Genomic DNA, 12,277 nt, shown 5'->3' on the forward strand with positions numbered 1-12,277 from the left:
GGAATCGCTGAAAACTGGAGACAGAAGCAGCTTGAATTGAAAAGACCCACACACACAGAGCGACACGGAGGAGAGAGACTGCCATTCCCGCGGGAAAAAGTGCAGGTCAGGACACAAGACAACAACACCTGCTGAGCGAAACACAACCTCAACCTCGAATTCTAAACCAGCAAACATCCTTCAAAAATGGCGGCAACAGGCTTAACAACAAAAAAACAAACAACCCGATCAAAAAACGGGCAGAGGACATGAACAGACATTTCTCAAAAGAAGATATAAATATGGCCAATAGGCACATGAAAAGATGTTCATCATCGCTAATCATCAGGGAAATGCACATCAAAACTACACTAAGATATCACCTTACACCCGTTAGATTGGCAAAAACATCCAAAACCAAGAGCGACAAATGTTGGAGAGGTTGTGGAGAAAAAGGAACCCTCATACACTGTTGGTGGGAATGCAAACTGGTACAGCCACTATGGAAAACAGTATGGAGATTTCTCAAAAAGTTAAAAATAGAAATACCTTATGACCCAGTCATCCCATTACTGGGTATCTATCCTAAGAACCTGAAATCAGAAATCCCAAGAGTCCCTTGCACCCCTATGTTCATCGCAGCATTATTTACAATAGCCAAGATGTGGAACCAACCTACATGCCCAGAAACTGATGATTGGATAAAGAAGATATGGTATATATACACAATGGAATACTACTCAGCCATAAAAAAAGACAAAATTGGCCCATTCGCAGCAACGTGGATGGACCTCGAGGGTATTATGTTAAGTGAAATAAGCCAGTCAGAGAAAGACGAACTCTATATGACTCCACTCATAGGTGGAAGTTAATATATTGACAAGGAGATCTGATCGGTGGTTACCAGGGAAAAGGGGGGGTGGGGGGAGGGCACAAAGGGGGAAGTGGTGTACCCACAACATGACTAACAAAAATGTACAACTGAAATCTCACAAGGTTGTAATCTATCATAATATTAATAAAAAAAAAAAATACCACTGAAAGAAAAAAAAAATGACGGCAACAACTGTACAATGAAAACGGATCAATTTTACTTACATAAATTACTTCAATAAGGCAGATTTTTTAAAAAGGTGATATAAAGAGGGGTCAGCCTGGTGGTATAGTGGTTAAGTTCATGCACTCTGCTTGGTGGTCCAGGGTTCGCAGGTTTGGATCCTGGGTACAGACCTAGCGCCACTCATCAAGCCATGCTGTGGCAGCGTCCCACATACAAAACAGAGGAAGATTGGCACAGAGGTTGGCTCAGCAACAATCTTCCCCAAGCAAAAAGAGGAAGATTGGCAACAGATGTTAGCTCAGGGCCAATCTCCCTCTCAAAAAAATAAGTAAATAACAAAAAATGAAAAGTGATATAAAGACCTTTTCATAATTTTCCAGAATTCATTACTAGTCCATCACTAGGATGAAAAAAAGTTAAGGGAAATTCAAGCAGAAGGAAAATGATACCAGGTGGAAACTCCAATCAATAGAGTGTGAAGAACTGGAGAAGGTAAAAATGGGGGTAAACAGAAAACTTTTCTTCATATTCTAATTTCTTATTCTAATTCTAATTTCATATTCTAATTCTAAATTTCTTCAAAAGAAAATTGGACATCCACGTGGAGAAAAAGTTAGAACCTCGACCCCTACCTCACACCTTACACAAAAAATAACTCACAATGGGCCGTGGACTAACCACAAAACCCAAAGCCGTAACACATCTAGAAGCCAACAGGAAAAAATCCTTGTCATCCTGTCAGGTAAAGGCTTAAATACAACATGAAAAGCATGATCTCCATCATAGGGAACCACTGACCGTTCAACCTTCATCAAAATTCATAAATGTCTGTGAAAGATACTATCAAGAGAATGAAAAGACGAATGGCAGGCTGGGAGAAACTGTTCACGAATCACACATCCAACATGGGACTTTTCTCTAGAATATATAAAGAACGCACGATACGCAACAACACTCAACACTCAAAGAACCCAATAAGAAAAGGGCAAAAGACATGAGGCAGCACTGGACCAGAGCAGATATACAGACGGCAGAGAAACACGTGAAAAGAGGTCCAGCATCATTAGGCATCAGAGAGGCACAAATTAAAACCACAACGAAATAACACCAGAAAACTATGAGAATGGCTTTAAAAAAAAGACAAGCGCCAACGAGAACCTGGAACGGCTGGAACTCTCGTGCACTGCTGGCTGCAACATGAAATGACACAACTGCTTTAGACACGAGTGTGGGCAATTTCTCATAGTTAAAAATACACTTACCATACGACCCACAGTCTTACTCCTGGGCTAACTTACCCAGTGGAACTGACAACTGAAGTGTGTGCAAAAACCTGTACACAAAAGTTTGTAGCCGCTTAACTCATAATTACTAAAAACTAGAAACAACCTAAGTGGCCTTTATTTAACCAGCGAGTGGATAAGTGAAGCGTGGTATAGCCACACAGCGGAATATTACTCAGCAGTAAAAAAGGACAAAAGACAAATTCATACAACAACATGAATGAATCTCAAACACATACTGCCTCTAAGGCCACGTGCTGCGTGATTCCACTTATGCGAGAAGGTGGTCGCTGGGACTTATTGGGAGGGGAAAGAAGTGATTACAAAGGGGCCGCATGAGGGAGTTTTTAGGGGGACGACACTGTTCTGTTTCTTGATTACAGACGTGATCACGTGATTATAGGCACCTGTTTAAACTCAGAGACACATACACCAAGAGAGTAAATTTTAAAAGTGATTAAGAATGGAAAAAAGATAACTGGCTGTTTCAAGTACAAATGGTAACAGAGAATAAGGCTTACGGCCTATGAAGACGTGAAATAGATGACAAGTGTACAAAGCACTGCCGGGAGGAGTGAAGACGCTGCTTTAAGGTCTGAGTTACACGAGGGTATAATTTAACCAGGAAAGCGCCCTGGGGCCAGTTGAAGAGTGCTGCAAACGCTGAGCGGCTGAAGCACAAAGGAGGCCTAACCACCAACTCAACAGAGGAGCCGAAGAGGAACACTGGGAAAAACGCAGCCAAAAAAGGTGCGGGGAAAGAGGGAAAAGGAAAACAAGGGCAAATAGCGAGATGATAGACTTGAAGCTAACTCCATCGAAAAGTACACTAAATGTGAGTGATCTGAAGACCCCAGACAAAGGCCGCCAGACTGGATAGAAACGCAGACCTCAGCCACACGCCGTCTGCAAAGGGGGCGCGTGAAGACACGGGCGGGTTGACAATGAAGATGCAAAGAACCAACACGCAGAAATACCAACTATAAGGGAGTTGGAATGGCTGCACTCACTTCAAAGTAGACCAGAAACGGATGAGCTGGGGCCAGCCCCTGGGCCAAGTGGTTATGTTCACGCGCTCTGCTCCGGGGGCCCGGGGTTTCGCTGGCTCATCAGGCCACGATGAGGCGGCTCCCACACAGCACAACCAGAAGGACCCACAGGTGGAATCTACAACTATGTGCTGGGGGGCTTTGGGGAGGAGAAGAAGAAGAAGAAGAAGAAGAAAAGAAATGGATAAACTGAAGAAAGACACAAATTACCATGCCTGGAACAAGAAGAAAGAGAAATCTATGGAATAGTTTATATTTAAACCAATAGAATTTGTAATTAAAAACCTTCCCCCAGTTAACAATGACAGAAACACCGTAGGCCCAAGTGGCTTTGCTGGTGAATGAATTCTATCAAACATTTAAGAAAGAAGTAACATCAAACTTAGACTTCTTCAGAAAACAAGAGAGAAGAGAACATAAGGTCAGCATGATCCCGATACCAAAACCGGACAAAGTCATTGTAAGAAAACTACAGATAATTAACCTTCATGAAGACAGGCGCAAAATTCCTTAAGAAAATATTGGCAAATTGAATCCAGCAACATATAAAACTAAAATACACAATGACCAAGTGGGGTTTATCCCAGGAATGCAAGAGCGGTTCGGTATTTGGAAAGTAACTGATGCGATACGCCACATTTGTAAAACTAAGGAGAAAACCCACACACTTGGTTTGATAGATGAAGAAAAAATATTTGATGAAACTGAAATCTGATTCATGATTTAAAGAACAAACTCTCAGAAAACCAGTGAGCCGCTGGCAGGTGGATGTTAACCACGCGCGCCTCGAATGACGCGATGGTCCCACCGCTGCACGGGTGCTCACAGCAGCGGGACGACAGCAGCCCCACGCAGGAGGCCACCCACACGTTGGGACCGGTGGCACGTCCACATCATGGGAGAATTCTCAACCAACCAAGAGGATCTAGAACCACACGGGCGAATCTGGAAAAAGTCAAAAATAAAAGACTCCGTTCTGTGTGAGCCCACTGACGGATTCCAGAGAAGGCAGAAACCGCAGGCACAGAGAGCGGAGGGTGGGGCGGGGGCTGGGGTGGGGGGACTCGGCAAAACATTTTAGGAGAGTAAACGGTTCCGTATCTTGACAGTGACTGTGGTACCCGAATGATTACAATTGCCAAACGCGTCACCTGTATGCTTGAAATTGGTACATTTTATTGTGTATAAACACTTTCACAAAACAAAAAGGAGGGAGAGGAAAAGGCAGGGTGGACGCACGCAGTGCAGACGGGTCTCGACTGCATTCTGCCGATGAGAGAAGCCAGACCAGAGTATGCACCGTAGGACTCCATCGACGGGACGTCCTAGAACAGGACAAGTATCCAGAGTGACAGAACGCAAGGCGGAGGCTGCCCGGCCAGGGTGCGGCAGGGACTGCCAGGGAGGGCGCGAGCCTCGAGGGTGACGGAAACGTTCTCCAGCTGATTGTGCTAGTGGGGCCACACGCCAGCCTCAAATGGGCACGTTACACCCATTTCACGGAGGTCTGTCAGTTATACCTCAATAATTTGGTCTGAGAAGAAGGAACCTTCGGGTGTCCGGGTGGTTGAGGGTTAAAGGTGACATTGCAGAGGTGCCCTGCCCTGCACCTGCCCTGGCAGAGGCTGAGGACCAGGGAGCCAGGGAGGCAGGGAGCTCTCGGGGACGAGCTGTGGTTGGCACCTGGAGCACCTGGCCCTCAGGGCAGCCTGGGCTGGCCTCTGGGTGCTCGGTGGCACAGACACCAGGCTGGCACCTCCTTCGCCTGGCCCGAGCTACCAGGAGCCGCCGTAAAAGGCCCCCCACCTCTGCCTGGGCCCCAGCCTAGCCAGGCCAGGGACAAAAGCACAGCTGGCCTGCTCCCTGGGCCCCCTGGGTTGGCGTGGGCTCAAAGAATGGACACCCGGCGCCAGCCAGGAGGCGGTGTGGGGCAGTGGGGAGTGAGACCTGAAGAACAAATCCAGCCCCTCTCCCTTCTCTGTGGGACCCCCAAGAGACAGCCCTTGAGTTCTGAGCTGCAGGTGGGAGTGGCCTCTGACAGGCATCCCCGCTGGCTGACCAGCCGGGAGGTCCTGCTGGCGGGGCGTCGGGCCGCAGTGGAGGGGGCGGACGACCGCAGGATAGGACGGCAGCAGCGCTGACCTGGCCCAGGGCAGGGCTTGCCCGCTCCTCGCCTTCCGGCGCACACAGGAGCCATCTGCAGCCTCCGCTGGGAGCAGGCGGAGCCCGGGAACAGATGCGCTGCCGCGTGCCAGGCCGCTCCTGAGCACCACCAGTGTCTGCCCCACGTCTGGGCGTGGGGACAGTTGGGCAGACCTGGGAGAGCTGGCCAGCCCCCGGAGCGTAAGGTGGAGCAAGACCACACTGGGTCACTGAACACGCTGGGCCACCAGCTCACGGGCCACTCATCACACACCCTCACGGGTGGTCTTCTCCCGGGAAAGGGTTAACGTGGAGGCACGTGGCTGGCGTATAAATACCGGGCGTGCCTCTGTCTCAGACATCCGCAGGGAGCAACATCTGCCGGCTACAATTAAACATCTGCCCGTGCCAAAGAGGGGCCGGGACTGGCGCGGGAACGCCGGCCCAGGACGCGGCGACAGTGGCGTGGAAGGTGGTCAGACAGGGCAGGTGGCCCCCCTCCCTGGCCGTCTGGGCTCCCTGCAGAGAACAAGGGAGCGAGCCCAGGCTGGCGCCGGTACCTGTCCCACAGGTCCTCTGTCCACTTGTTCACCCACCCTCAGCCTCACTCCCGCGGATGGGCCAAGGGGCAGCCTGCCCTGCCTCGCTGCCATTCTTGGTGGAGTTGACAGTGGCTCCCCCAGCCATGATTAAATACTTGTCCAGGGTCCTGTCTGCTGTCTGTCTCCCCTGATGGCAAGGCTGGGGCCACACCCATCTCAGCCACCAGTACTTGCAGCTTGTGGGTCCACATGTACCCAAGGAGTGTGAACAAGTAGAGACCACAGGAGCAGACCTGTTACGGCGCTGGGGTGCCCTCTGTGCCCTGCTCCCCCCGGAACCAATGCCAACCCCCATGGCCCCCCTGCCTTGACCAGGGCAGCCCCTCACTCCCAGTGCAGCAGCTGACGCACAGACACCACCAGCTCTCGAGCCCCAGACGGGACCCGGGGGTGCACCCCACTGTGAGGGGGGCCGGAGGCTGGCAGCCCGGTCCACATGCCCCGCACAGCCAGGGCCTTCTTAGTAGCATCGCTCCTAATAGCAGCAAATTAGAAACAACCCCAGTGTCCCTCGACGGGGACTGGAAAAACCAACCACAGGGTCTCCACTCAACGGACCACGACACGGGACTCAGAAGGAATGGGGAGACACACAGGACAGAAAGAGACAGAAAACACGGCAGGGGCTGTGCAGGGTGGTCCACAGCCAATGAACATCATCTGTAATATTTAATTCCTTGGTTTCCAAAACAAGAGCTCGCCACACAGGAGCTGCCTGTGGCTCTTTGTGAGGGCGAGGGTGGAGACGGGGTCCTCGGCGTGGTGCTCCACGCTTTCCTGCCCAGAGGGTGCCGGTTAAAAGACCCTTGACAGTCACTCAGGCAAACCTCTCCCTTGGGAGGTAGAGAAACCAAGGCCAGAAAGGAGAAGGGACTCCTGAGTGTCCTTATGCCACAGGGGCACACCTTAGAACATTCCAGATTCTACCAGCTCAAAGAGAGCCCTGCCCAACCCTTGTCCAGGCCCCAGGCTGGGGCAGCAGGCCATTTGGCCACCTGAGTGGGTGTGAGGATGTCCTCTGGACAGGCCAGGCCAACACGCAGAGAGAGTCCCGGGTACACGGAGCCAGCACCCTCTCTATCTGCTTGCCCCTAAGGCCCCCACCCCCACAAATCTCTTCCCAGCACACCCAGCGCCCGGTGACGCCAGCGACGTCACTGCCAATAACCTAGATTTTAACCAAGAAATCACACCCCCCGCTCCCTGCCCCACTTATGGGCTCACCGAGGAGAAAACCCAGACTGTAGCATCCTGGGCCAGCTGGAGGCAGGGCCGGCCCCCATGCCCTGCCCGGCCCCAGCCACTGCCCCTTCAGGCTCCCAGCTTCCCACCACCCTGTCCTACCTACGATATCCCCTGGGGAGACGGGATCAAGGGGTCACGATGGCCACGGGACTCCCTCCTGTCACCCAGGGCCGGGTGGCCCCTGCAGGCCCACAGCCTTGGGCCGGGTCTGTGCCCCAGGCTTCAGCATCTTGTCTGAGTTCCGGGGGTGGGGCCTGGTGAGCAGGACAGTCATGGTCACGGCAGTGGGGCTGTTTGCTTCTTGGTCCCAGCCCTGGCCTTTCCACGGCCACTGTCCCACTGGCTCCTTGGAAAACCCAAGGACGCAGGTGGGCCACACTGTGCAGGTGAGGAGAGGGCTCCAGGCTCGTCCAGTGGAAGGGGCAGGTCCACTCAGACGGGCTACGGCATTCCACCAGCACCCAGCAGCCTTGACACCCATCCTGTTTCTCACCATCCCAAGCACACGAAGGCTCAAAGCTGCCCTGGCCCAGGGGGGGCTTGTGCATGGACGACTAGGGAGATGCGTGGCAGCTGGGGACCTTCCTGGCTCCACAGCATACCACCACGGCTGCCAGTGGGCAGCCCCCACCCCTGGGCCCTCGGCAGATTCTGGCCTGACCCCTCCAGGGCCGCATCCAGCTGCTGATACGGGGGCAGTCCTCAGGGGCTGTGGGGGTCTGCCCTGGGCACGTGTGGCCTGCGTTCCCAGGAAAGGGGGTTGGGAGCTGCCCCAGTTCCTTCTGGCCCAGTCTGGGGCTCCACGTGGCCCTCACTCCACCCGTCCAGTGGCTGTCATCAGAGGGCAGAGGAAACTACACGGGCAGGTCCTGGAGGTCCCCACAAGGCTGGAGCCCCATCGGCCTTGGAAAGGGCTGGGCCACAGCTTGCAGGTTCCTTTCTATGGGGAACGCCACGCCCTCCCTAGCCTCTACCACTGAAAGGAGAAACCAGGTCCAGATCCAGGTGGCTGGCGTGCCAGCATCTTGTGGAAGCCGTATAAGCACAACAACATGCATTTAAATAACGTAATAAGTTCTAGGGAAAAACCATGGCCCAGAGACCCTGGGGAGGGAGGCACCCAGGGCAGTGGTCCCCCTTTCCAGCAGCTCTGAGAGGGACCCAAGTTGGCAAGACCGGAGGCCGAGACCCAGCTGTCCAGTTCTCGGCCACTCTGGGGGCCCGGCCATCCAGGGCTTAAGCTGGTGGGCGCTCCTGGCTCCCTAGACCCCCGCCCTGCAGCACTGATGGACGAGTACCTGCCTGGAGCTTGAGGAACAGACTGAGCGGGGGGGGGGGGGGCAGCAGTGTCTGCTCCATCAGAGCATGAGGACATGGCGGGACAGAGGGGAGGAAAGAGTCCCCACACTGCCCCTCGGGGCCCCAGCTCTGGGACGTCACTTCCCGCTGGCACCATGTGTCCGGGGCCAGCCACTGGACACGGGCCCTGCATGCAAATCAGGGCAGGCAGCGGGCCCAGGCACTCAGCCAGTTTTCGGGGAACACGGAAGGCAGGGGGACACCTGATCCGGGGCCCCAGCTACAGGACCCTCTGCCCAGCAAATCCTGAACCATCCCTGGGGACTGTGATGCAGTCTGCAATGCCAGGCAGCTCAAATTAGGGCACCTCGGGTTTATAGGTACCTAACCGGGGAGCCCCCTCCAAAAAAATAACTTGTGGGGGCAGCTCATTCAGTTCAACAGGCGCTTCCTGCCTGTCCCTTGGTGCTGGGCCCAGGGAGGTGGTGGCAAAAGGGACGGGTACACGGAAATCTCTGGCCTGACTGAGAGGCAAGGCCACGTGGGTAGAGAAAGGGCTGAGGTGAAAAGTCATGAAGACGGGCCTGCTGGGGCACTTGTGGTGCCAGATGGGGTCACCAAGGCCTGGAGCAGGTGAGTGACCAGCCTGGGTCACACAGTACCCTCTGAGCCCTCTGGCAGGTCCCTAGTCCACTGAGGCCCTCAGTTTCTTCATCCATCCCACGGAAGACAGGGCCCTGTCCTGCATGCTACACTGCAGCTTCCAGCGGATTTTCACTTAGCTGAACACATTCCGTGTCCTCTCATCTCATCCAGAATCAAGTTTAGAGTCCTTGGCCGAGGCTGCAAGACTGACCTACGTCCTGCTCCTGCCCCAGGTCTCAGCTCCTGCCGGCTCATCCTAGCTGGGTTAGGAACTTCCCCCACCGGGCCTGCACGCCTCCAGCACAGCGGCTTCCCGGAGCGAGCTATCCTGGCCCCCCGGCATGCCCGTCTTCCCAGCCAGGCTGTGAGCACCTAGGGAGCAGGCAGGTTTGCCTCGGGGCCCACAGGGCCTAGCGGTCCACCTGTGCCTGCTGGCAGGTGGCCGCCGCAGCAGCATGGGGCAGGCCCCGTGCACATTACCTGCATAGCTGCCGGAGGCCTTGATGTACATCTGGCCGTACTGCTCCTCCACCATGGTGTCATAGGCCTCGTCATCTTCCTCGTCCTCCTCGTTGTGGTAGGAGGTGGGGCTGTCGGTGGTGGGCAGGCTGCTGGCCCCCGGACTGGTCCTCTCCCCCTGGGAGTAGGGCACCTGCTGGATGCTGGGGATGAGGGTGGCCAGGCTGGGCACCCCATAGTAGGAGACCCGGGGCAGCTTGAGAGGGGTCGCACCTGCCGCCACAGCAGTGCCCGCCGCCACCGTCGCACCATCCCGGGGCCCCGTCTCAAGCGGGCGCTTAGAGGACAGGCCCGGGCCGGCAGCCGGTGGCAGCTCCATGGCTTCATGCTTCACGCGGGTCAGCAGTGGGATGGGCACAGAGGGGGACACGACGTAGGGGGGTGCGGCGGTGGCGGCCGGCTGCAGCTGGTTGCAGGGGCTCTGGGGCTCGGAACTGGCGTCCTCGATCATGGCAGTCTGCGAGTCACAGTGGGGCGAGCTCACCTTGAACATGAGGTCTGTGCCGCGCTCCACGATGTGCTGGATCTGCAGGAAGCCGGCCGTGTACATGACCACGAGCTGCTCGCTGGCCGCCATGGTCAGCCTGCCCGTGTAGCAGAAGGACAGGATCTGCTGGAAGCAGGCGGGAGGCACCGTGCCCGGCAGCTCGAAGGCGCTCTTGCTGTTGCCGCTGAATAGATCGCGGAAGTAGAGGCTGCTGGCAGCCAGGACGGCCCGGTGGGCCTTGAAGGCCTGGCCCTTGACCACAATGGACACATCGCAGTAGAGGCCCAGCAGGCGCTGCTCGTTGAGGCAGCCGAGCACGGTGTTCCCGAAGTTGGGAATCTCTATGTGCAGCATCTGCGACATGGCGGGCAGGCGCAAGTGGGCAGGCCTCAGACTCAGCGCGGGAGCGGCCCGAGCGGGCACATCTGCGGGACAGAGGGCGTGGGGGACACGCGGTCAGGTTCCCGGACATCTGGCCGCCCACCTCCGCGAAAGGCTAAGGAAATTGCCCCCCCCACGCCCAGTGCCCCATGCCCTCCTCTACTGGGTTACTGGAAGCCCTGCCACGTGCCCAGCCAGCGGGATGCCTCGCACCACCCCTGGGCTGCTCCCAGAGCCACCCAGCAGCGAGCTGGAGCCCGTGGGGGCCAGGAGACACCCCGTCCGGAGAAGACAAGAGAGGCCTGCACAGCGGCGGGACAGAACGGGGCAGCTCGGCCCACGGCGCAGGGAGGGGCTAGGCGGGAGGTCTGCAGACTCTTCTCCAAGCAAAAAGTTAGCAGCCAAGGCGCCCCTCATGGCCTTTCCCCTGGGAGGGGCCAGAGCCCCGGGCGAGCGGGCAGGGCCCCCTGAGGGTCCTCAGGGGGTCTCCGGAGGCTTTGAGTTTCTGGTTCGCTTAAACTCTTTGCCCTCAAGAGCCACCACACAGAGCGCCTGCGGCGGGGGAAGGGGGGACTTCTGCCCCCTGGCTGAGGAGCCAGTCCCCTTGTGCCCCTGGAGAGGTGGGCGAGGGGTGGGGGCACCCAGGGAAGCGAGGTGAAGCCGGGAGAACTCAGGCGGGCTCCGGAGCGCTCTGACGCTTCTGCTCCCTCTCCCGCAGGCAGAGAAGACTCTGGGGCCAGAGGCGCTGCCCCACCTGGAGCCCAGCTCCCCAGTCCCCGAGCCGCTGGCGTCAGGGACCTGGCACCCAGACCAGTAGTTGGGAGCCTGTCGCAGCCCCACTTGCGCGCCCTCCTGGTCCCCCGGCTTCCAACGCTGGCCAATCCCTGCTGGCTCGTTCCCAGCCCAGGTGACTAAAGGGGTCATGGGGACACTGGGAGGAGGGACATGCAAGGGCGCCCCAGGGGCTGAGATGGGGCTCCAGTGCTGTTGATCTGCTGCCTGATTCAGAGAAGGGGGGCCAGGGCCGGCCGGCTGGAGAAGGCGCCGACCGAACTCCGCGCAGCCGGCGCCCGCACAAAGGGCCGCTCTGTCCCGCGGGAGGAAAGTGCAGGCGGCCGCAGAGGCGCCGGGCCGGCCGGCAGAGGGAGGGCAGGGGGCGGAGCGGCGGGACCCCGACCCTGGCCGGCCGGCAAGAGTTGGGCAGGTGGGCGGCCGCTCTGGAGAGGGCCCGCAGTGCCCCCGCTGCGGAGAAGTTGCCGGCCCACGGGGGAGACCTACCTTTGGCCGCTGCCGCTGGTGGCCCCGGCACTACCCGCTCAGCCTGGCAGGGGCAGGCTCGCCCGCACGCCGGCCGCCCGCAGCCGCCAGCTGCTCCGGGAATGCAGCAACCGGAGCGGGAGCCCTTGGGGTGGGGAGGGTGCGAGGAGCCGGGAGAGGAGGAGGAGGAGGAGGAGGAGGAGGAGGAGGAGGAGGAGGAGGAGGAGGAGGAGGAGGAGGAGAAGGGCAGAGAGTCTCGGCGCTGGGCTCGGCGGCCGCAGCTCAGCTGCACCCAGCCCGGCTCTCCGGGGCAGCGCACAGCATCTAAA

The 12,277-nt window shown here is 57.0% G+C and overlaps 1 protein-coding gene across 2 annotated transcripts in view; it reads right to left on the reverse strand.

Annotated features, from left to right (window-relative positions):
* The window catches only part of NACC2 (NACC family member 2), a 76,287-nt gene that overhangs the window by 23,161 nt on the left and 40,849 nt on the right, over nucleotides 1–12,277 (reverse strand). The window contains exons 1-2 of one of the 2 annotated variants that reach the window (XM_014863791.3): nucleotides 11,970–12,128; nucleotides 9,785–10,735 (exon numbers count right to left, since the gene is read on the reverse strand). In XM_014863791.3, coding sequence (XP_014719277.3) covers nucleotides 9,785–10,673 — 889 coding nt within the window. In that variant the 5' untranslated portion in view covers nucleotides 10,674–10,735; nucleotides 11,970–12,128. Of the gene's footprint in view, nucleotides 1–9,784; nucleotides 10,736–11,969; nucleotides 12,129–12,277 lie in introns of those variants that run through there. The other variant, XM_070518342.1, reaches the window with a different exon arrangement.

This window comes from Equus asinus, chromosome 10 (assembly GCF_041296235.1).
Source record: "Equus asinus isolate D_3611 breed Donkey chromosome 10, EquAss-T2T_v2, whole genome shotgun sequence".
Taxonomy (NCBI): Eukaryota; Metazoa; Chordata; class Mammalia; order Perissodactyla; family Equidae; genus Equus; species Equus asinus.